This window comes from Strigops habroptila, chromosome 2 (assembly GCF_004027225.2).
Source record: "Strigops habroptila isolate Jane chromosome 2, bStrHab1.2.pri, whole genome shotgun sequence".
Taxonomy (NCBI): domain Eukaryota; kingdom Metazoa; phylum Chordata; class Aves; order Psittaciformes; family Psittacidae; genus Strigops; species Strigops habroptila.
The window spans coordinates 19,648,554-19,674,154 of NC_044278.2; the positions used below are offsets into that span (position 1 = coordinate 19,648,554).

At 41.1% G+C, this 25,601-nt stretch overlaps 1 protein-coding gene across 1 annotated transcript; it reads right to left on the minus strand.

Annotated features, from left to right (window-relative positions):
- Positions 1–14,871: 14,871 nt before the first annotated feature.
- Positions 14,872–25,062, minus strand: LNP1 (leukemia NUP98 fusion partner 1). The gene is made up of 3 exons (XM_030477247.1): positions 24,832–25,062; positions 17,329–17,574; positions 14,872–15,207 (listed from the first exon to the last, which is right to left on the minus strand). Exons 1-3 carry the CDS (start codon positions 24,979–24,981, stop codon positions 15,010–15,012), a joined length of 594 nt encoding a protein of 197 aa, XP_030333107.1. The 5' UTR covers positions 24,982–25,062; the 3' UTR covers positions 14,872–15,009.
- Between the last annotated feature and the right edge of the window lie 539 nt (positions 25,063–25,601).

Consider the following 25,601-nt stretch of genomic DNA (forward strand, 5'->3'; position numbering starts at 1 on the left):
CCCCGCGGGGGGCGGGCGGTTTCCTCCCCGCCTGGCCGGGGAGGACCCGGGGCAGAGCCAAATAAAACGGGCTCGGGACAGAGGGAGACTTCCGCAGAATCCGAGCTTCCCGGTGCCTGTCCCCCGCTCCTGTCCCTCTTTCCAGGGAAAGCAGCCGGGAGCGAGCAGGGTGGCGGTGGCGGCGGGGCTCACGGCCGGAGGTAGCGGCTGCCGCTAGCCCGGGCAAGCCGGGGAAAGTAGGAAGAGTAGAGAGACTTTCCGACACACAAACCGTCCTTTGATCGCTGCATATAACAGAGGCTTTTCTCTATATGCCCCTTTTTTCCCCTCCGTGGTTTTCTCCACGAAAATGAGCACCCGTGGCTGTAGCGCCTGTAATTTCACAGGAATGTACGGCAGAGCCCTGAATCCAAAAGAAGAATGTCTAAAAATAAAATTGAAAGGATGAAGCCACAGTTTTATTTACAAACGCCACGCTGTAGTAAACGGTGTTAGTGACATTACTGAATCAGTCACAGTATAATGAAAGGCATCTTACACTGCACCACCTAAGTTAAATTAGCCAGCAGAGAACACCAAAAAAACCCCCAAACCTTACATATGGAAAAATCTTCCTTTGAGGTATTTGCCGGGAAGTTGTGATAATCAGGTTTTGAAGCTCTGTTTAAACCACACCAGAAGCCTCCCAGACCCTTTCCACCCCTGTCAGCATCAAGCTCTTGTGTTGCCAGCCTTCCCTATGGCTGTTGGAATAGCCAATCCAAGGCACCAGCTAGTCATAATTTGGACTAAATTCTGAGACCCCCCCCCAAGACCCCTAATTTAAGATTTCTGCTTTTCATCATCTGAAAACTTTTTGCTTTGAGAAATTTGTGAATGAAATTAACTTCATGTAAAGATTAAAATGTAGATCAGCAGTGTGTTTCTGTTTGACACCTTTTCACCCTTGCTTATCTTCTCAGACAGCTCTGTTCATGTCTGTCTCTTCAGTATAAAGTGACACTTTCACTATCAGATAAACAGTTCTCTAGCAAATACCCTTCAGCATCTGGCAAGCAGATGCCTTTGCAGGTTGGGTGATGTAATGAATACAGAGAAAAAGGCAATTAATATTTTTCAGAAGGACCACCTCTCTGTACACAATGTTTCAGAAATCCAGCTTCTGTGACAGCTGCTCCCCTTTCTGGTCTGAGAAATTTCTTTTGCAATTGTTTTAGACGGTAGAATGCATCTCACATAATGGCATTAATTCCTACCTAATGGATATCCTTCTGTTGCAGAAGATTTTTCAGTAGACTGAGCTAAATCAGCCAATAAAACTGATAATTATAATTACCTCACCGATTTACCACTGGTTTGGTGTGTTTGTTTTGGCAGTGGAGCAAAAATCACTTTCTGGGATTCCTCACTTCCATCCGTACCTAAGATGACTTAGAAGTGATTCTAAGCAATGATTAGTGTCTCCAATGTCAAAACCTCAAATTAGCATCCCAGAAGCCCTGCAGGGATTCTGCAGTTCTGTGAGGACCATTGCAGTGTGCATTAAAGTAACCACAGAGAACTGCGTGCATAGAATATTCTGTAAAACTGCTATGGCCTACAGAAACAATTTTTTACCAAAGGTCAACAAGAACCCAAAAGCACTGCTACATTCAGTCAAGTGCAGACTTTCCTTCATTTTCATCTTATTCTTTTTACCTTATTCCAGTTTACCAGTTTGTAACTAACAACTTACTGGATCTATTCCACTTTTCTTCCCGCTCAATGTGTCCAACAGCAAAAAACCAATTATCTTTAGATGCTTAATGTTGCAGTGAGTGTTATGTCTGTGCTATGAATGATTCTGGACAACCATTCAATACTTGAATGGCATGGGTTTAATGTGATTAGCATTACTTTCACTCTATGGTAAAAGGACTGGGTAATCTTACTGTGTATCCAGTAAGAACAAGATAAAAACTCAGTTTTTATCTGCAGAACAAGTAACTGCAGATAAAAACTGTAGTTTCTAAAATAGAAAAACAAGATTTTTCTGAACGATACAGCCCAGCTGCATCATTCATGTCTGCCTGTCTGACAAACAAACATTATTTCCATAAGCTCTTGTGCCCTCTTCACTTTGCTTGGAAAATTCCTTCCTAATTGGGAATCCTTCCATTCTTGCTGGAGCCAAAGTAAACAGTATCCACAAAAATCATTAAGGAACACACATTAAATAAATCTTCATTGGGCTTGAGTCCCTAAGATGCTTCCAAAGGAGACCTTTTAAAGGCATTTGTTCAGTTGTTCACTGCTGATATTGAGCATTGCACCCTTAGCAAGTCATAAAAACTTTTCTTCAGGGCTGAGCCTAAATGCTATGAGATGAATTTGCAAACAGTGCTTGAACCATTTTTCACAGGAGTTACCTGAATGAAACATTATAAGGCCAAATGTCTGTGGCTCCAAGCCCCACAGGTCTATTACATTGCATTTACTACAATATCTAGCTCTTTTAGTTCATCAGTTATCATAGGTATCAGGCACTTACATCAACCATCATTACAGTCATTATCTCTGTAAGTCACCATTTGCCCACAGTCACACATTTATGCTTTGATCCAAATACTAGTGAGCACATTGTAGACAAATTAGAGTTATACATGGTTTAGGATTACTGTAACGTCTGCAGTTTAGCTCAGAAGATGAGTGGTAGCACTTGCAGGCAGGTGAGCTAGTTTCAGCCTAGTCAACTTGGTGTAACAGTACCTTTAGCAAATGTTGGAAGCAGATACCACCATAACCTTGCTCTCCAAGCTGTTTCTCACATCCCCGTTCTGTGCCTTTGGCCTTTGCTGTTCTTACCCTGGCTAGCTGCATCCATGCCAATGGGCCTCCTGAGGAGACCACCCAGCCACCAGCATGGTTATAGACTAGAGATGTGTGAGGTTGTATCCCTTCACAATCAGGGGATGAAGCCAGCGATGGACTTCCTGAGCCTAGTCCAACAGGACACATTCGTGACAAGTTTCTGGGTAAAAACTGAAATGTTGATCTACTTGCCTGGATGCTTCAAGTCTAAGTTTTGCTGTTTGTAGGTATCTTCATAGCACCACATCTGATTTATATCTGAGGAAATGTAGCATAAAAGTGTAGCTGACACTAATAAAATAACTGATCTCCAGACAGAGTGCCCAGAAAGTTAAAAAATAATTCTGGCTTTGCAAAGTTTATGCAACAGTTGAATAAAGTGCAAATACATGCATTGGCTATGACTTGGGGAAAAGCAAACATTGACATTCTGGTTTCAATACAACTTGTAACAAGCAAAATAAACAAAAATTTAATTTCAGTAAAAAGACCCATCTTATGACAGCCCAAGTTCTGGAGTGCTAGTGGGGATATTTGCTCTTGGATGTATTTAGGAGATACAGGTTTCAATCTGTAAAGTTCAAAATGCTTCTAGGCCTAATCCTGCCATCAGTAAAAAAAAAAATGTAGTTACATTATACATGACATTTGCTGTTAATAATTATTAATTATATTGTTGCTGTTTGAAGTACTTTTCCTTTTTTTACAAGTAGCATGTAAGACCTTTGTAAGAAACTGTAAGGAAGAGTATTTTTTTTCAAGTTTGTATCCTCTATATTGCATTAATCAGCAATTTGTCAAGCTGATTCCTAGCATATAAAATGTATCATCCCTTTATGAAAGTCTTTCATCTAGAACATGCAAAAACAATCTTGGAGAAAAAGTCAAAAGAGCTCATCTTACCCCTATCTGCATTGAGAGGAACTGCAAAGACTGCAAGTGCAATACCTTAATCCATGTTCCAAGTTGATTATAGTCCTTTGAACTAACTAGCAATTTGCCATGGGTAATCTAGCGTAATAAAGCCAGAAATGCTAAGAATATTAATGGCAAGAATTTTCTCCCCAGACTTCTCCATTTCCATATAATGACAATTCAGAACAAAGAAATCTGGGAAAAGCAGCACTAGGAGGAAGTAGTTTTCAGATCCTGAATATTTTTCTTCTCAGAGTATCTGTACTCGAAATTAATATATGCCTTGACACTGAGAGCTGTGAAGGTGAGGTTGTCTTCAGTACAAACATGGATGAAAAAAGATGATCCGTGTCCCTACATTGCAGAGTAAGAATCTTTGCTCTTTCTCATCTTGCCATGAATGAAAGCAAAGATGATTTTAAGGCTGCAAGGTGCCAACACGGAAGCCTGAAAATCAACTCTGAGAATGTGGAATGACATTTCCTTTTACTATGCTTCAGCTCATGAAGCAAGTTTCATATTCAAAAGTAAGAGATTATTCACACTGGGGAAAATGACATGCACTAACCTGACATTTTTCAGTTGAGGATGGTCAGCAACAGATTAGTTGAACACGTCTACAATAGCGTAACTTCTCACTAATGTCAGCCAGCAGAGAGGTCATCTGGTGTACTCACTTGGGGTCAAACACCAAGCCAAGTCCTAGTTTATCAGTTGCAGAAACTGGGACACGTAAACCTAAGGCAGAGGGCTGTGGAAAAACGGGGGATAATCTGCTAGCTGAGGAAAGAAACAGCGGCTGCAAGAACTAGAAACCCTCTCTGCCTCCATCAGGGTCCTTGGTCATTTCTAGATGTGTTACCTGTTTCCAGCCTGTGTTTGGCTGATGGTTTCTTATTTTGGGGCACCTGGTAGGAGACATCTAGGTTACAGATTTATAAAAGCACCAAGCACTCAGAATGACAAATGAAGTCTACTGGAGCAGTTAGTTAAATTATAAAGTATCCTGAACACGTGTCAGGGCCAATGGAGTATTCAAAAAATTGCAGCAGATCATTATAAACAGTTTCCAGTTCCCTGGAAATAGTATCTCCTCACCTTTAATGCACACTGTGACGATAATCATGTTTGCAAAACATTCAGATGCTGCAGGAAAGCTACCCCAGAAAACTTCATGAAGAAGCTGGTGGCTCTGAATTCAGCACACTGTCTGGGTTGTGTTGTGATAAATGGGGCTTCTAGTCACACACTTACCCAGGAAATGTAGAGACCAGCTTAATTCCCAGATGCTGTCCTGCATTTACACTGAACGAGACGCTAGTCCTGTGGGAAAAATAGTATGGAGTCGAATGATTAAATCATGTCACATAATACACATTGTGTGGGGGAAGGGATGAGGGGGCTGAACTATGCTTCCAAAGGCAGCATTAGGTCTATATTTCTCCAGCTTTTGAGAGTTTAACTTTGCAAACCTTGTGGTGTTCTTTCAACTTTTTTTATGATGCAATTTTGGTCTTCCTTGTTGTTTTTCTAATTTTTGTTCTCTCTGTCTCTCTGACTCGCTGCATTCGGCACGTACCTCGGGTGAGTCAGGAGAGGGCTAGCCAGGGGAGAACATCAGGGTGAACAGCCCTTTGGATGGAGACACAAGGCAGAAAGAAAAGGATGGGAAAATTGGCCAGCTGAGCAGTGATATGAAAAGCAGCAGCTGTAGCCCAGCCTAGGGAGAAAGAGGGAAAAATGCTTTTTGAGGAGAAGGAAAGCAAAAGCACAGCTGTGGGAGATGAGTGTGGAGGGATGGGGAGGTCAGAAAGGCAGTGATGCTGCATGAGTATTGCCTCCTGTGACCTCTTCCCTCAGCTCTCCTGCAGTGTGGCAGGTAATGTCTTCCTGCTCACCTTACAGGGGCATATGGCTGTTGTGGTACCCCCATGGGACACCAGGGCCAGAATCTCTCTGGTGAAAAAAACTCCCCCTATACACACATTTATCACACACATGAAAGAGAAAAAGCAGTAACAAGGAAGGAGCCCATCCAAGCACCATGGAAGTGTTTGTGTCCAGGTGCAATATCCCCTAGAGGCAAAAGCTTTCCCCTTGGTCAATGTCCTCCCAGCCCTGCTCCCAAGCCAGCTGCCAAGTCACAGCTGCAGTGGTGCTCCAGTGTTGACTTGCTTGGCTCTTCCTCCCCTTTGCTTTAGCCCAGGAGCCCAGCTGGGCTGCCAGGGTTGACAGAGCCACTTCCACACTGCTGACTCCCACCCAGTCCCACCTGTCTGCCAGGTTTCCCACAGCACTGAAATTTCCATTGGCCCCTGAGTTAGTATGTAGTGGCACAGACACCTTATAAACACAGGCATGATTGACTCTGATCTTGAACTTGCAGGGTGATGTTGAATGTAATGGGATCACAGGCAGTCAGCTAAGCAACTTTGTAGGTAAAGGCCATTGTAGGGAGGCAGGGGAGTGACAGGGAGAAGGCTGTTTCTGAGCAAGAAAGTTGAGGGAAAGTAGAGAAACTCAGGGAAAGCTTGAAAAATAATAGTTTGTGACCAGGCAGGGGGAGTGGTGGCTAGAAACCTGTATTACAGCACACTTCTCCCAGGAGATCCAGAGGTAGTAACATCTAATTGTCAGCACATGTCAGTATGTATAAGATACATATATATAAAAGGTTATTTGGTACCCTGGTGAACAAGCATAATAAAAATTAAATGACTAGGTAATTTTGTAAGCCAATGATTGGTTTAAAAGGGAAAGAGGGTGGTTTCTGATCCTGGGTCTCCTGCAGAAGTTCCCAGCCAGAACATCCTCTTTCAATTGAAAAAGAAAGCAAAGGAAGAATCTACTATCAGCTTTGTTTTGACATTCCTGTGACTTACTTTGACTGTTTTAAGAAATTCAGTTGTTTTACCTCCTTTTTGTTTCTGAGCAAAAGTACTTCTTTATTTGGCAGAACACAGGAACTGATCCTGCCAACACGTCTGCTTGTGCTTCATTTCACAACAATGAGTAATTGCCGCCACAGTTAGCATATTTCTGTGTATTTGAAGAATGAAGTTCAGTATGGCTTTATGTCTCCAGATTTCCACTGAAATAATAGTGAAAGGCTGAGGACTGTAACTCACATTAATGGTGCAAACAATCTGAGTTGTTTAAGACTCCTGCCACTCCCCAGCCTCTTATTTCTGTCCTGCTGCCAAATGTACCCTCAGAGCAAAGCTGCCTGACAGGAGTGCATCCCTGCCCGTTGCTATCATAGTTTGCAGCCCAGCAAAACTAGACAAACCCCCCTGCATCGGTGGGACTCTGAACTGGACCAACTGAAATGAGGGTGGATATGCCACTCAGCTCACTTTGCTATGGATTGTTGTAGAGGAGAGGTTGCATTTGATAAATGGAGATGTTTTGAAATTTATTTTAAAATATAGCTTATTTTCAGCTATGTTGCATATGAAAAGCACTTGTAATGCTTTTTTTTTTTCTGGGTGACACAGGAGAACAGAAGGAATTGAGATTTTTTTTGCTGGTTAAGGCAGTGTGAGATCTGGGTTTGAAAAGTCAAGCTGCATACCTGACAAGCAAAGAAGAGTCAGAAAACTATTCATGGAATCCTGCATAGACCTGCTAAATGTAACTTAGTCTGGAAGGAAAATACTGGGTTTTTTTTAAATTGTTGCTAAAAGCAAAGGTTTTGATTAATCTTTCTACATTTACATTTATGGAATAGCATATGCTGCTTATAAGAAAAAAATGCTACAGCTTTTTCTCACTGAGAAACTTCTGGAATCACATGTAATTATTCTATCAGAATATACTCGGGGCAAGAAATATATTATTTCTCCTATACTAAGGATTAGGGGAGAGCTCCACAAAGCCTTTTTCTATTTAATATTGAAAATATGGAAAACAAGACCGAGCACTGGGAGCAGCAGATATTGTATTGATGATAGGGACATTTTGGCCTACAGGAGCAGCTCACCAGCTGTAGGCAAGTATCTGAGGAAGGTTTCAGAGAAGCATGGGCAAACAATCCACTTTGGTTTCTGTGGTAGCAGAAATGGGGTAGCTTCTGTAGGGTAGAAGCTGCTGAACCCCAGGGCTGCCACAGTGGTGAAGAAAAGTCTGGCTGGGTATAAAAGAGGAGCGGCTCCCTGGGCAGGAGCTGGGTGGGCTGTCTCTGACACTGGTCACCCATTGACCCCCAGGAAAACAGCAGCTATGGGATTGGTGCTCATCTCTCCCCTCCAGCCTGGGCATTCAGTATGCACATGGGTAGGGGCACACAGGCCTACACCAGCAATTCTCGAACCAGTTAAAGGAGGGAAATGTGGGCTGCATCCTGGAAATAGAGGGCAGAGGAAGACGACAGTTTGGGAAACACCTGCAGTGAGGAGCTGCCAACTAGTGATTCAGCAATATAGGATCTCCAGAGCTAGATCAAGGTCTTCTGCTGGCCATGGGGTAAATACTGAAGACTCCAATACCGGACCAAACTCTGCCAAGGGTGTAGCATCAGTGTATATTGATTTCCTTCATATTGATAAAAGTTGTATACAAATAACACAAAATTTGACTATGTAGTCCTGTGATCTTAATTATGTGTTTTGGTTTTTGGGTTTGGTGTTTTTTTTCTGTTGTCTCCTGCTGGCACTGTAACTAGTTTTAATCTCAGACTCATGTTTGCAGTAGACTACAGTTGCATATTCTCACTCAGTATTCACGGACTCCCTCTGCTGGAAATGGCTATAAATATCATCTATTAATGACAATAAGTGAAATAACTTATAAACAATGTATTTTGTAGCAAATATATAATTTTTATTTACAGTGTCCATAGAATTGCACTGCCCTAAACACTGACATGTTTCTATGACACACACAGGCAGAAGGAGTTAAGAGTTAGTTTTTATCTTAAAAGTTCCTCTGTGAATTGTATAAAAAGCTACAACACTTGCAGTAACCTTGTAATGCATTAATACGTTGAGTAAAGTTTTGTTTTCTTTCTTCTTCTGTAACTGGAATCAAGCCTTGAATATTCACTTTCCATAGACCTAAAGGACCGTCTCTCCTTGACAAGTCTGTCACTGACTTTATAGAAGCACCTGGTCACAACATATTGGGCAAGTTGGTTTCTTTAGCAGCCACTTTTGAATGCACTGTTAAATGTAAGTGGAAAAGAGTGCTAGCAAACAGGATTTTAATGCAGGAACTCCTGTTATTTCCCAGGAATTTTGAGAGCGGTAGCTGATACATTCCCTTACGAAATTAAGATCCCTGGTCCAAAACATTTGCTGAATCAACAACATTAAGGAAATGAGGATACAGTTACTAGATTAAGTCCTGCTATCATCAGAACAACTTTAGCAGGATCCAGACCAGACACAACATTATTTTCTTCCAGAAGAATGTGGCATCCAGTGCTTTCTATGCTTATTTGATACCAACCCAAAAAGTCTGGAGATAATGTTCTGTGTTTGAAAGTACAGCTAGCATAGCAGTTATACCTGCTTCTCCCACTCAAGTCCACTCCACCAATGTGTCTCAGATTCCACCTATAGAAACAGGCTCCAAAGAGAGGAATACTTAGTCCTTGGTCTCTTTCAAGAGGTTATTAATATAAGGACTAACTATATCATATAATTTATCTCTATGGAGAAAAGTGGGCCGAACTGACTGAACTCTTAAACATCAATTATCGATTATTATTAGGATTTAGGAGAACTGTTTGCTCCTTTACTGCAGTGCCAGCTCTGAACTGCAGATATTGAAATACCCAGCTGCTTGCAGCTCCTTTAGTGCACTGGTGTTCCCCTTTTCCACTTATTGGTTGTTTAAAGAACGACACACGCTGGTTGCAGCAGCTCCCATGTGGCCCATCATCTTCTAACTTTGGTCATTAGTACAAAACTTTGCTAAAAGCCATACTGATACTGACGGTTCTCCCACCTTCTATGTAGCATCTGGTAACATAAGATTACTGCAGCAGTTTCAATATACAGACACATGTCTTTCAGTCACCAGCGTTCAAAGTTTAGTCAAGGTCTGGTATATGATCCCCTTCCTCTACTCTCTACATTGCAAGTGACAGAAAATAAGGCCCTGGGAGTTTTTCATGATACCTCTCTGTGAAAGCTGTGCATGCAGTGAAGTTCTGTGCTGCTGCTAGCCCCCAAGTCATCATGACAAATAACACACGAGTCCAAATCTTGCTCCTTCGAATGAAAGGAAATTTTTATCAGCCTTAAACAACCCCAACTCAGAATTGCTCTTAATTAGGTAATCAGGTCATAATGATTCCATGATGATCATCATGATTCCATGAATGACTGATGAACATTATGGTTGATGTACATTGACCATACAGTTGAGACCTGGATTATGTTACTGTGGATCTACATCTGTTCCATGCAAAATACGTTATAGGTATGGAAAATCTGTTGCCTGAAGTAGCCTCCAACTCTGAGTAGGTAAAACTTGGCACAACGGAGAAGGAGTTTATGAAATATTTTTTCATTACAAATTGTGGCCTAACCTGTGATAAACAATCCTGCAAAGGTGAGAGCAGCCCGAAGTTACTTTGTTCACCCTGAGGGCCTTTTATTGCTGCTGGAACTGTCAGTGCAAAGGGATGCCCTAACCATTCCTCTCTCCTAGGCACAACTTTGTGCTAGCTGTGGGAAGGCTAACCTAAAACACTCTATCTGCTTTCTGACAGACAAAATTCTCTGTACAGGAGTCCTCAGGGAGTAGACCCACTAGATTTAAAATGCTTATGAAAGACATTTAAGATATATTTTGTGCATATAGGAAGACTAGAGTACCAACTGAGATCCTTTGCATAAAGATCCAGGAAGGGTTGCTTCCCAAAGGGTAAAAACCTTAGTGTCCACCTCATATAGTAGGATACAGTTGCAGGGAAGCCCAGGGGAACGGTGTCCCTGAATCCTCATGCTCAAGCTTTGGAGCAAAAGGAAAGCTCCTTTTTGTACTTCAGTATCAAAATAGGACTAATTCACTAGGCTGAGGACTCTCTGTAAGGACTGCATTGGCTTTTTGATGAAAAATCATATACAACTGTCATGGATTTTGGTGATCCTCCTCAGTACAGCAAAACTCTATCAATTAGTTTAGAAATTGAATGAACCGAAGCATTTTGACAAACATAAGAAGGACAAGAATGCATCAAATATGACAGAATATTAGTCTTTGATACTCTTGTATCACTTCTTTCTTCTATTTTTCTGTCTGGCCTTAGAGAGAAGACACAGCTGAGAGAAGCTATCCTTTTCCAAAGTACAGTAGAGACTGGGCTAGGATTCAGAGGCATCCTCCTAATAGGAGGAATATCATCTGTCAATCCAATGTAAACCAACAGAGTAAATGAAAATCAACACCCTACAAGCAATGTTTTCTATGATGAGTGGGTGTATTTTAGCATTTGTTCATACACAGTTACATAAAGCTCTGGCACAACAAGTGCAGGCAGGGCATTATCTATGGAGTTTGTTGGATTTCACGATTCATTTATCTCAGTGAATGGCTAGATTTTGGCTGCAATATCTTTCTGGACATATTTCAAGACTTGTTTGTTTTTAATGGTTTTGGCAGTTGCCTGTATAAACTCAAGGTCCCATGATTATGATTAATTTCAGCGTGAATAACTTCTTTGGCTATCAATCAGGTTTGATTATATCTCTGTGTGATTTTTATCCTATTCATTCAGAGCCAGAGCTGTGTTTACCCAAATACCTTCTTTTGCGCTAAAGAACAAAAAAGTACAGATTAACATTTTCATTTTTTCACATGTAGTATTAGGTTTCTTTTTTATTGGGTGTTGTACTCTTGTTCAGATATACATCATGGTTGTTTTGTTTTATTTATGCATTGTAATACTTCTCATTTTTTTCCTAGAAGGGATGGTTGTGGGTATGTACATAAATATAGATGTTCCTTCATTTTGCCTTTGCAGGGTCTGTCATTTTATATATTAGCATGTGATATGTTAAAACGTATCCAAAACTTAATCCATCTTCAAAACCATGCTGCAATTAAAAAAAACCTCAGAAGCATGTAAGCATAAATATCTTGCTTTGGGAATGCCACCTAAAAGATGAGATGACCACACTTGACATTCTCTTCTTACCCCTCTCAGAAAACACTGGGGTATAACTGGATCATGCTCTTGAAATCCTTCTACATATCCATGCCCTAACTGCCCACAGGAGCCCTTCCTAGTTAGCCTGATGCACTGGAAAGGATCCACAGAGAGGAGCATTTTACTAGAGCATGTCACCGGTGAGACACAGCAAGTTTAAAATGTCCTTCACAGGCCTTTGAGTCACATCAGCTTTTGACAACCAGCCTGCAGTCAGCCTACTTCTGCCTGCTGGCTCCTCTCTCTTGTAAAACTGTTCGAGGTTTTTAACATTACCTGCTAATGAGCATTTTGGAAAAGATATTTTTTCGTTCCTTTGTCTTTGCTTCCTACTAACTGACCTCCTTTGTCTCCAGGATTTGGACTCTGATGCAACTTATAGCCATCCCATTCTTGGAAAGAGCAGAAAGAGTAAACAACATATGCCGAGGAATGGGCATGTGTGCAGAAAACTCCCACAGCCAGCCCTGCTGCTCTGGGAATTGCGGATGGGAATCAGAGCAGTGGCTATTATTCGTGTCAGTCTCGACATGAAAACCAAATGTCACAATCAAACTTGTGACCTACCATGAAAATGAAAACCCTCTGGAGTATTTCTGACTACTTGTAAATCCCAATTCCACTTTTAGTGGAGATAAATAGAAATATCAGCCATGCCATTGCAATCACATTCCTCTTTGGATGATTACCTTCCTTCCCAAATGCCTGATTCATTATGGAATAATTGTTAACTTCTGCAGAGAACGATGTCATTCCGTCAAGCAAATTTCAGTCTTTCTAAGTAATGCTATTGTGTCAGACTACATGGGACTAAACTGAAAAGGGCTGTTGGCCCAATGAGTCATGATCTGAAGCAAGAAAAAACACTCCTAAACACTTTTGAGTAAACATTTTTAGCAATTTAAGAAGGACAGTTAAGGACATTATTTGAAAGCTTTTTTCACACAGTCACACCACGGGGCTGACAGGGGCATAAACACTTACAGGCTCCCATTTGAGAGATGGGATTCAGTGATAAACACAGGAGCTGTTTGCAGGCAGACCTGCTAGGCTGCTTTGATGGCAGTGAGGCTTGCCTGTGCTTCAACAGAGACGGTAAACTGCAAGTCAGAGCCAGGCATGTATGGGTTTTCTCTTTTAGCTCTTTTTGGTATTTTCCTTTCATCAGGTGTGGTGTGCAACCAGCATGTTAAACTCATGAATATAAGTTTTTTTCAAATTCTGCTGGGATATGGCTGGGCCTGTTGAGTTAACCTGGCTGGAAAACAGGAGGAGGGAGAAGCTGACTATCTGAAATCCATAAAAAGCTGATGCAGCCATGGCATTTAGCTCTCATGAGTTGTGAGGACAGGCTGCTACATAAAGGGATGTATGTGAGAGGTTTTATCTGAGAAAGTCAGGCACAGCTGGCCATGTTACTTTCTATGCAGGTCTATTGCAATGCAGTCTTCACATTAGGGCTACAAAAGGAAAGCCATCTGCATGGAAGTTTTAGCTGAAAATTCAGTCTGGATTGGCAAGGACAGGAACTATGCATAGGAACAACATTTTTCAGTTTATAACATTTATTAGTTTATAATATAAGTTACCAATTAGAAGCAGTTTACAAGCATCAGCAATTCGATTTGCTTTCTTATATATTCCCCAAAGACCTACTTAAAAAGAAAAACAATCCTTTAATGAAGGTAAGTGTTACAAAGTTTTAAGGATGCCCTAAGCTTTTAAAAGGGTGAACATTCAAAATTAAGGCTCTAAAGTAAAATAGTAAGATCTTCGTTAATTACAGAAAATCACAGGAAGAACATCCAGCAAACTTTTACTTTTGCTCATGACCTCATTAGTCTTAATTTTTCTCTAACTGTATTATCCAAAGCAGGCTTTCTCTGTGCTAGACCTGGGGAAATTATTCCCAAAGAGGGCAGGATTATTCTCTGCAGGGAAGACTTACATGTTGAAGAGGAGCATGGGGGAGTTGTGGGGATGTGTATCTGTTTATGAGCATATGGAGCATTTCCTTTCTGCACAAGGAAATCTAACTTACAGTTGGTGAAATTTATACCTGAGTTCAGGGGATCTTCAGCTAGAGGAAACAGAGTTTTCCTAAGTCCTGCTTACCATAGCCAGAGCAGGTTCCCATTCCCTTGGTTTGGCCCTAGTTCTAGAAAAGTGGAAAGGGAAAAGGGTTGCAATGCCTTACCCTGAATGTGTGGAAACCTGTTGAAGAGATCATACAGAAGTATAATAAGCAGAACATCTCTGTTTTTACAGGAGAACTTTCAGCAAGGATCAAATTTTGATAAAGCAAAACTAGAACTGTAGCAAAAGAGGTTGGTAGATACAAGGCAGGACTATAAAGCAGTAAATGGAGAGGAGGAAGGCCACAAAAGCAAGATGATGAGCTTAAAAGTTGGGAGAAAGAACTAGTTGTGTGACTGGGAAAATGGGACTGAGGATATGGGAGAGGGCTTAGGGGATGCAAGAGAAATAAGAGTCATATTGCACAGTGGTCACGAAGAGAGAAGTGAGGTGTAGAAGAGAACATGCAGGCTTCTCTTTTATTACTTCCATAAAATTGGAGCCAGAAGATTGTCAAAGCAAAAAGATACCTGTTTCCAAGACAAATCTCAGTAAATGTCAGTGCCAGGAAGCAGGTGGCCATTTATATGTAATTTTTCCTTTTCAAACCTAGGAATAAGACTGTTTTCAATTAGAACAGAAACAAGGCTTTGGATGACTTCTCATGGCTTGTAATACATACACACTCTCCTCTTAAATGAGGAGAGTGTGTATGTATTAAGCACCCACCTCTGTCCTGCCACAATATTAAATTTGCCTGAAACCTTCTTACAGTGGTTAATTGCTAACTCAGATCTTGCTACACTCACTCTATGATAAGGATCACGTTTCTAATGACAAATGTAAAGACAGGAAGATAGTAACATAGTGTCAATGATGCAGTTGAATTTTACTTTTATTTTACAGGTTAGGGTTTATTCTACCTAACAGGCCTCTTCTAGTCAAAGCAAAACAAGAATGCTCCCTCTGCTCTTCAGGGGGAGTGTTAAAATTCATTATCTTAACACATTCTAGCTCCCCGTGCATAAGTATCCTTTCTCAGTGCTTGCTTGTGATGGAAATTGTTTGTTGTGTCTTTCAGGTACAGCTTCTGAACCTTCATCTTCTTCCTGCTGTCTCCTTGGCTCTGATTTCTCTCCCATTCTCTTATGAGACTTGCTTTTTCTCAAATGCAATCTTTCTCTTCTCTCCTTCACACCTTCAGGTTGCTAAAAGACAGGTTAACAGCAGGGAATTAAAAGCGACTTCCACATGAACAAAAAAAAAAAATCATTATTTTATTTCACTAACAATGTATAATAAAATATTCTAGTCACCTATCTCAGCAAGATCACCTTTAACATGATGGGCTCAAATTCAAGGCCCCAGCAAGTCACCCTAACACTCAGCAAGAGGCAACATGCTTTTGATTATGTTCTATGTTTGGTAGGAGAGTCACCTGCCCAGAGGACTAGAGGGAGAGGGCAGACAGGAAGGAAAAGGGGAAAAGCTCTTAGATTTCAGCCCAGAATCATTGTTTCTGTCCTTTAACATGATCCGTCTTTATGTGCCTGGAGGCTGTTCAGTGCTAGCTGCAAAGATCTCATTGAAAACAACTGCTGAAGGTCATGAAGTGTCCTCCAAGCCAGGTTTGTAAGAAAAAAGCAACATGCAGTGAAGGAGATAAAATGAAATTACCTTTCCCCCAACTTTTCCTTTACCTGTGTGTTCATATGGATGAATTGCACCTACAGATCCCTGAAAGCAAAAAAATGCTCAATTTGGAGATATATGCTTAAGAACATTCTCAAATTTCCTTTCAGATCTCTTAACACCTATTGCTCAGTTCCTCAAGATTCTTAAGTCCTTCACATCTCCCAGACGTCAATGGTGACTGAGGGAATGACAACAATTTGGACTACTTGAAAGGTAGATTAAAATACAGCCTAGCACACCTCACTGCAGATTACAGAAGGGTACCAGAATACATGTTTTTAACTGGAACTGTCGATGTATTTGGTGCATTATGCACACTATGTCTATTGTACAATTATTACACACTCACAGACTTTCTATCCATAGGCATTTTTATTAAATGATAAATGATAAGCCAGACAACCAGTGGTGAGGGTTGGCACATGAGGCAAATGAAACAAATTCTGAGTAGTTTCTAAAGGGGATAAAGAAGATTAGAGGATGCACTTAAAATCTTAACAATGGCATAACAGAGTTGTTATCACCATAATTCTGCATATTCTTGGAGGTCTGGTTATGCAAGGACTGTAACTGTGGGATTGATCATGTAACGATGCTGCTTATTGAAAAGAAATTTTCATTCTCTCTTGTTTCTGAACAGAAGATCTGTGAAGAGAGCTGAAAATTACTCTTCCATGAACTGTCAGTGTCAACAAACTGAAAAAAAAAAAAAAAAAATTTCCTGTTTTTATTTGGTGCTAATGTCAAGTGTTATCCAAGTACAGCTTTTTCAATAAAGTGACTGAATTTGATAGTGTTCCTCTGATACATAAAAGTGAGTTAGGGTTTATTACTCTTCCTTCCATTGTATGATATACCAGATATTATATATCGTAATACTAAAAATGTGTTAAAGTGTCATAGACAAAAGGCTGTTACTGGCTACTTCATCAACACAAACTATGCAGAAAATGCTCATGCCTCAGGACAGAATGACTGGGAGAAGAGAAGGATGAAATGGGGAGAGAAGGATGAAATGGGGAGAGAAGGATGAAATGGGGAGAGAAGAATGAAATGGGAAGAGAATCCCCTGATGGCTGCATGCTCATAGAGTGAAAATATGTTCAACTACTTAAAGCAATGGCTGCTGCTGCAGCTGTGTGGTGACACTAAAGAAAGCAGATGGATGGAGTGCCAACGGGTAAAAGAGAAGCCTCTCAAACACAACGGTATCTGGTAGTCTGACAGATAACACTGCATTTGGTTAAACCAAGTAGGTAGCAGTGAGAAAGAGAGCTGAGTCTTCGGCAAAAGTGAAGAAAACCTAGTTTTATATTGTCACTTTTTAGTGGCACAGCTGTAGAAACCTCTGAAAACATTGCCACAGCCAATGCGGTGTCTTGTTTTGAAGATACACATTTTTTAATAAGTCTAAATAGTAACACTACATCAAGAATTCTCATGCAAATGATACTACTACTTTAAACTTGTTTGCTTTACTCTAAGGACAATATAATTTGAGAAATTCTAATTCAAGTTTATTTCTGCTCTTCCTCCAAGAAAGCCGCAGCAATTACACCAGGGATAAGCTGGCCTGCTTGTTACTTGGTTGGGTTTTTTTCTTCTGAAGTGATCTTAAGTTCGTTGCTACCTACCAAAGAAACTGAGCGTTTACTTTTGAGATGCAATTGTTTTTCAAAGGACTCTGCAAATTCCTGGATGGAGTTTGATCTTGTCTCTGGGCATGAGCTGTCTCCTGAAGGTGTTCTGCTTGTCTTCCTGTGGCAGTGGCGTTTGACATCCTGGTCCTCTTGAAATTCCTTGGAGCCCTTGAGATGGCCTGAAGATGAGCCTTTGGTAGAAGCATGAAGTCGTGTTGTGTGGAGGGAGGAAAGCCTGGCCTGAAAAACAAGAGGTCTTTGTTGATTATTGAATATTAAAACAGAACAAGTAGGGCAGATTCTTTTTGCCACCAAGTGCTCTTCAAACAACAGTGCAGAATGAAGGACCTTGCCCAGACTTCTGTATCTTTCCTTTTAAAGAGAATCATACTGCTAAGAGCTTGTTTTCCAGAGGCAGCAGCAGAATTTGCTTTTATTCCTGTTTTCAAGTATCTAAGTTTTGGCACCCAAATGAACATTTCAAATGTAAAGTGTGCTGGGTTCTCTTAGTGTCCACTGACACTGAAAGGAACTGAGACCCTTCATAACCTCAGAAACTCAGGTCTTACATCTGGCAGCAGATTCTAGGCAGGACTCTCAAAAAGCAAAGACCCAGTCTTTGTGGCCAGATTAGCCAGATTCAGCGTCTGATCCAGAGGTGCTCCAGGACTTATCAAATGCTTGAGTTCATTTGAGTGTGACAGTGACCTTTCTAGCCAAGTGTCAAATTTTCAGCATGGCCTATAGGCAGTCAAGATGCTTTATTGTCCAGGTCTGAATTTTCTGCTGGTTTCTTGGGCACATTTGTCCTGAACTGATGAGGGAGCACTTTCAGGACACTGAGGAATGCATCCCTACCAAAGAAATGGTAGAAAACAGACTTCCTGTAATTACACTTGTAGGGTTAAAGTGGGGAGGGAGTAGATAGTTATTTAGATTCCATGTGGTTCAATTTTCCTAGGCCTGACATGCAGATAAAAACTATTGATCTGCATCAGCTGTGTTTAATTGAATGTCTGTGAAGGAGAATAAACTGATACAGAGCTGCTGTGTCCTGTGGAGTCATGTATTGGTGATTTTAGAAATAGAGAGACCTGTAGAAGAGGTGGGTAAGAAGGCCGCTACATAGAACCAGGCATGCCCCAAACCCTGCCAGCTGTTGATGCTTTTTTGGGTGAGTTGTTGAACACTGATAAAATGCAGGTAGTGAAAATAGTGGGAGAGAGGTGGGAGGTATCAAAAATGAGGCCCCCACAGGTGTCAGGTTAGGGCACTCCAGGCACCCAGCTGCTGCATACATGTTTGAATGCATATACATTTTGTATAAACCTGGTGCTAAGGTGCCAGCTACTGAGTAACCCTGAGAATCTCTGCTGGCTTCACAGGACTTGTGATTGTTTACAACAACTAAAGGTCTGTCCCACAAATCCTGAAATGCTTTCTAGGAAAACCCAGGAGAAAACCCTACACTCACAGGGTTTTAGGGGGAGCTTGTTTGTTTTGGGGGGTTTTTGTTTTGTTCATTTTTTAACAAACAACAGAGTAAAACTAAACCGGCTTGATATAGTGGCCACATGCATCTACAAACCTTGGACTGCAAGGGACCTGAAACATGCCCTGTATACATTTCTGTTTACTCTGGCCCAGCTGCTTTTATAAGTTTATCAGCACAAGAGGGAACTATGCAGCCTTCCTCTGAATAGTGAGACTATGCATCCATATGCTTGTGACTACATCACATTACACAGATTTGATGAGAGGTGCTAAAAATGATAAATCTTACACCTGACAGAAGCACCTAATACCAAAGGGTTTTCAGATCATATGGTACAGGCTCAATTTCTTTTCCAGATATAAGCTCACTTCAGTAACTAGTATTATGGACTGCCTCCAAGAGTAGTGGTAATGATTTCTGCTGTACTATTTTTACTTTGGTTTCAAACCAATCAATACAGCTGTAATTTCTGTAAGGTCATATTGTATTGTTATTTTAAAAAGCATCAAAGCAATCACATTGTGCCTGAGGGGCAGCAGGACACATGCCGTGTCAAGTTCAACAAGCTAAATGTCTTCTTTGACATTTTAGTGCCATCGACAAATATTGTTTCCTGGAAATAAAAATTGTTTCCTCCTAAAAATCATTGCTATTTGTTCCTAGAGGCTTTGAGGGAAAAAAAAAACCCCAAACCCAGGAGGACAACTGAAACATGGGATGGTATTCTACCAATTCTGGTTTGCAGTATTTGTAAATGTTTTATTTTATTAAGACATTGCTTTTGATTTTCCCTTCACAGATAGACTTATAGTTAAGTCCTTAACAAAAAGACTGCAGTTCACATACTGACATTGCAGCAATGGTCCAGAAAAGGGACAGGTCTTCATCTGGTAAGTGTATCTGCCTCAGTGGACTAAGGGTAAAGCTACACATGCAGATCTATGCAGTCGTATTACTGGGACTGTGCCTCCTCTCACAGTGCCTTTGCCTGATACACACCACCATGGCTAGGAGGACAGCATGCTCATGCATGTAAGAATGTTGCTGTCTTAAGAATGCAGCCCTACAGAGGACTAGAGCCTTAATACAACTGCTCAAGCATGAGCACTGCATGGCTTGTAACTTGCACTGTTCAGTAGTCTTATTGAAGTTTGACTGTGTGGAGAGCTGGAAGAGTCATAAAATGAAATCCAGTGATGAAGCAGATCTGGCACTGACTTTACATAAAATCCACCTGGCTTTCTTCCTGTTTCTTAGATTCAATACATGCATTTAATAAGCATGTTTGGTGCCAAATTGATTGCCTGGTAACATTGTAAATAGGAGCAGCTGAAGATTGCTTTAATCTGTTTCCCATCTCAGAAGCTGCTGGCAACAGAGATCACCTCTGTATCTGCACACTCTTGTGTCCACCCACTGCTGCTGTCATCCCTTGCCAAAGGTCTCCAAACCCCAGTATCTGCTCCTGTCCTTGCCCCAGCAGCTGCCCCATGCCTACACCTGGTGCCTCTTTAGCAAACCCCCCCCCCCCGCCCTTGATCTCCGGCTCCTCCAAGGGTCAGACCTTGATTAGTTCTTAAACTGGAGAAGTTGGAAGGAGGTGAAACAAGGGAAAAGGCATAGAAAGGAAGAATGATGAATTCTCCTCTATATCAAAATCGGTAACTTTTGTCAGTGATGGTGTGCTAGTTTTGGCTGGGATAGAGTTAATTTTCTTCATACTAACTAGTATGGGGCTATGTTTTGGATCTGTGCTGGAAACAGTGTTGCTCCCACAGTGATGTTTTAGTTACTGCTGTGCAGTGCTTGTACAGAGCCAAGGCCTTTTCTGCCTCACCCCACCAGCAAGTGGCTGGGGGTGCACAAGGAGTTGGGAGGGGACACAGCCAGGACAGCTGACCCCAGCTGACCAAAGGGAAATTCCAGACCATATGGTGTCATGTTGAGCATGTAAAGCTGGGGGGAAGGAGGGGGGGGGGACCTTAAGAGTGATGGTGTTTGTCTTCCCAAGTCACCATTACACATGATGGAGCCCTTCTTTCCCGGACCTGAACCCTCCGGCTGTTCCTTCCCATGACTGAACCCCGACCTACCATGGGAGATGGTGAATGGATTCCTTGTTTTGTTTTTCATCCGCATGCAGCTTTTGCTTTATCCATTAAACTGTCTTTATCTCAACCCACAAGTTTTCTCACTTTTACCCTTCCAGTTCTCTCCTCCATCCCACTGAGGCTGTCTGGTGCCTAGTTGCTGGATGGGGCTAAACAATGCCAGCTGGGAAAGCCAGAAACACCAACCATGTTCTCAGGGGTTGTTTCTCACTCCCTTTTTCTGCTTGAGCCTTTGTGTAAAGGCCAGCCACGCTCAGTATATCTATTTACACAACAGCTAATTTTTTGCTAATTGCCCATCTAAACCACACAAAAAGTATATAAACAAAATACTTCACGAAATTGATGTCAATATAATTTCTTATTCTCTTTCTCAGTTTCTGTTGGAAGCAAGATAATTGCTTCCGTCTTTTGGGCTTGATTTGAGGACTTGCACAGCCGTCAGTAAAGAAAATTAATCTTCAGTGTGTCAGCACCAATGTTCATTGTTAGCTGAAGTTTACACAGTGACCCCAGTACTTAAGGGGTATTTTGGAACATCTGACATTCAGATGCTGTCCCACAACTTCTTTTCCTTCCAAGAAGCTTATAGCCAAGCATATATTCCTTTAAAACGTTTTGGCCTAGGCTCCAGCTGATCTGTAGTTACAATATTGTGGTAGATGTTCTGTCTGACTTCAGTTTAAAACAAACATCTAAATCAAAATTCAACAGCAGTCAGCTGTTCTGCTCCCACTCTCAGCTTTTTCTTATTAGATTTTCTCCTGTAGGCAGCACTTGAAGGTGGATACATTTATAGGGCTGTAAAGGTCTTATCAGTGCTCCTTTGCCTCCTATCTTTTCCACACAACAAATTGTCTGGGAGATAAGAAACTGTCCTGAACAAAAATGATGGAGGATAACTAAAATGTGTTAAGCAAAGTCATAGCTGGAGGCTTCAAAAAGGGTATCACAATCAAATGTTGCATGCACAGTGTCTAAATTTTGCCAGGAGAACAAGCTAACGAGAGATGGAAACAGATGACTTAGTTCTCCCCAGCCAGTTTTCTCATTGAGTGTTGGCCCGCAGCAACATATACAGCTCTGACCCTTTCCAGGGGAGTGGAGTTGAAAGTTTCAGCCTGTCTTGCTAGTGACCCAGTGAAGGATGAATATAATTTTGTGTTCCCCTCTGCAAAATGGGAATGACAACAGCAAAAGCATTTTCCAAAGCTCATCTCAGTCATGTTTGTGAGGTATACTAAAATATTGGGCAAAAATAATTAAAAGTATTGTTAATTTGGGAGTTATTCTACAAAGCTTTATCCATATTATGGGGACATCTACCATGGTAAGATGCCACAGGAGCTTAACATTGTGTTTGAGGTGAAAGCGGTCGCTTGAATGTCTTTCTACAGCACAGGAAAAGCTATAAACATACCAACAGACCAACATACCAGTTTGGAGCTGAAAGTGATTTCCAGTGTTATGCAAAACCACCTTTTATGCTATACTGCTAGCATTTTGTTATGTAATACCAAAACACTCCTGGTGCAGATGCAGTTCATGTGGGCAGGACTGCACTATTGCTGATGCACCATATACGAGCCCTGGATAGGAGACAAAGTGTGCTGCTGGCAGTGCTGCTTTGGCAGTACCATTGTATTTGCACAAGGAACTTCTGCCAACAGCTGTGTTAGTCAGAACCTGCTGACTTGATTTTCATCCAGACAGCACTTATCATTTACAATGTTGAGACAGAAGAAAGGGTATACTGTGATCTGCTGCAGAGATACTAACTTACGGAAGAGGTGCATTCTAATCTCAGTTGTTATTCCTCATGATTAATAGCACTGTTCTAATAAAATGCAGACAATATTTAACTAAGTGTTTCGACTCTTACAGTAGTTATAATTTGTAATAACTGTATAAAAAAATAAACATCCAGGTGCAATAGCAAGCTGTTGCTCTCAACAAGGAGATGCTCTTTCTGAAGATATTTCTAAGGAATTACTAGTGCCCAATTGTCTAACTTCTAGATTTGGTTTAAGACAACAACATGTTTTACTGCTCTTTACTAGCACCTAGTCAGAGATTTCCAATTTAAAAAATTCATTTCAAACTTTATCCCTAAATCTTAAAATCCCTAGAGTACGTTTCCCTTCTCATTCCTTCAGTCGGTTTCTGGCACTGAGAAATTAAGCAGCTGAAATTTATATCTCATGTATAATACTATTGGAGCAAGACAAATTTGTGTGGAGCATTAATGTAAAGGCAAGACATAATTAAGTGCACAGGACAACTTTAGCTCATTGAACAGTAATGTCAAAATTCACAGTTTTTCTGTCAGCTAACTTAATCCAAGTTCTAGGTATGGATTCAGGGATGCAACTATAGCAAAGTATTTGAATAGCAATTAGCTAAGTATTTAAATAGCTTTTGAACAAACTGAATAAAAGAACATGCTTCAAATGAAATATACGTGTACACATGCAAATACACACACAAACATACATGAAGATGTGTTCAGCAGCTTGCCAAATGGAAAGTGATTTAAAGTACATTCTTACACTACAGTCTGTATTGGGGCTTAAAGAAATCACGTATGTGTCAATCTCTGAAGAACAAATTTAAAATGCAATAAAATTAATTAAAAAGGAAACACTAATAAACCTTCTGTTTTCAGGCATTCTGATGGAACCAGTCAGCAAAGATCTAGCTCAGAGTCTGTCTTGCAATCTGTGACCAACGTGGAATATAACTGTAAATAACAAATGCGGCTGATCAGTTCAAAACTAATAAAAGAAGGTTACCTTTCCAGACTGTCTATGAACTCAAAGAGTGGGGAGGTGTCTTTGGTCTGTTTGTTTTTTCTTAGCCAGATATTTTGAAAATCAAAAATCCCACAGCTTAGAACATGGCAGATCCAGTGGAAAGCTTGCAAGATGAAAATACAGCATGGGAGAAAAAGAAGTTTGGAAAAGTTTAGCTGTTTTTCCGCAGTATAATAGCATTTGCTTTGTTGCAGCCATAACGATTTAAGGATATAAGTGAAAATTTGTTTGAAATGAAATGTAATATCTTTGATAAGCCAATGGGTGTAGTTGGGAAAAAAAAGAGACAGGTTTGGACAACCAAAACATTTTTTTAGAGCTGAAATACAAGCAGCAGTCTTCAGTAAAGAGCAGCCTGTGAACAGCTGTTTTCAGTTTAACTTCATTTTGTTAATCGGTTAGATAGTTGTGAGTTGCCTTAAAAACCTGCTTGTGCATGTGAACTCTGCCCCTTTCCCAGCTATTTTGTTTGTTTAAGAATAAAGAATGTACTCCTACCTTAAAATTGTACTTCACAGCTTTCTTATGTGTTGTATCCTTATTTTCTGAGTCAGATGTTTAATACCAGGAGGGACCTGGTTTAAATTACACCTGCAAACAGCTAAATACCAGGGAGTAAAGCATACAACTTCCTGGAGGCAGCATAGTGGAGATTTAGGTCCAAGCTTTATGCATACATATGGGGTTATACAGTTTTATACATGAGAACAGCTCATTAAAGACAATGTCTATGTATGCCAGTTGCCAAAATGCTTTGACCTCTGCCTGGTCATGCTGAGCAGACAGAACAACACTGTGATACCTAGTTAGGCAGTCATTACACCCTTCTTACATTTCTGGTTCTGTCATCGCTTATCTTGGAGTTTGCCAGTTTTCTTGTATTCCAAAGGCACTGGAGGCCTGACCCTGGCAGGCAGCTAAGTTCGAAATGCAACTAACTGCTGCCAGCAGGAACTGAACTTACTTGGCAAGGTGTATCATATTCATCCTCATGCACCTCTAGAGCCATGACCCTGAGGATGGCACTTATATTCATACATAAGCCACACACACAGAGAAAACTGCACACAGCTCTTACCGGAAGGGAGGCTCTCCTTTCACTCAAGAGTCGAGTCTGATGTTTCTTGTGGCCTCTACCCTCTTTCTCATTCTCATCGATCAAGTTGTGGCCCCAGAAGCTGCTCATCCATTTTGCAAAGGAAATATCATCATCCTCTTCATGTTCCATGTACAGATGTTGCAAACTTGGGAGTGTCTTCCAACCGGGAAAGGCAAGGTCAAATGCTGCCACCAAAGCCAACAGCCTCACACTGTTCTGTCAACAAGAAGAAACAGAGATGCAGTTTCAACTAGTCTTTCTGCACTCCATCCCCCAAAGCCCGACCCACTGCAGTCCTTGGCACTGTCTAAATATTAAGTCAATCCTTTCTCATCTCTTTTCAACACAGTTTCTTTTAACATTTCCATTACAGTGATGTTCAATATGACACTGCCGCAGGGGGCTGGTGGGAAGGGAAATGTGTTGGCTGCTCCCTGTGTGTTGCTGTTGAGTGCACCAGCTGTCAATACCAATGGAGAATTGCCTGCAGTTACATGTCTGGGAGGTGTGTATTTGGACCCAAAGTAGGCTTGTGATTTTGAGAAGCAGAATTGATATATTGATGGTGGCCAGAAATGGACATAGCTCACTAGCTCTGTGGGAGGAAGGACAAACGGCCCACTCTTCCCATGCCGCCCTCTCTCTTGACTTCTGTTGTCTCTGCTCTTCCTTTGGTATTCAGGAAATGTGGTCTGTCTAGGTAGAAGAAAGCCCCCCTGAAGAAACTGCTTGTTCATTTTTGGGTTATG

What these genes read in the sequence shown, in the direction of transcription:
- LNP1 (XM_030477247.1), bottom strand. Translation starts at nt 24,981, where the DNA reads ATGGAACATGAAGAGGATGATGATATTTCCTTTGCAAAATGGATGAGC. An exon ending in AAAGGAGAGCCTCCCTTCCG is followed by an intron (nt 17,575 to 24,831) that starts GTAAGAGCTGTG and finishes CTTGTTTTTCAG; the next exon opens with GCCAGGCTTTCCTCCCTCCA. An exon ending in GTAAACGCTCAGTTTCTTTG is followed by an intron (nt 15,208 to 17,328) that starts GTAGGTAGCAAC and finishes CCTGTCTTTTAG; the next exon opens with CAACCTGAAGGTGTGAAGGA.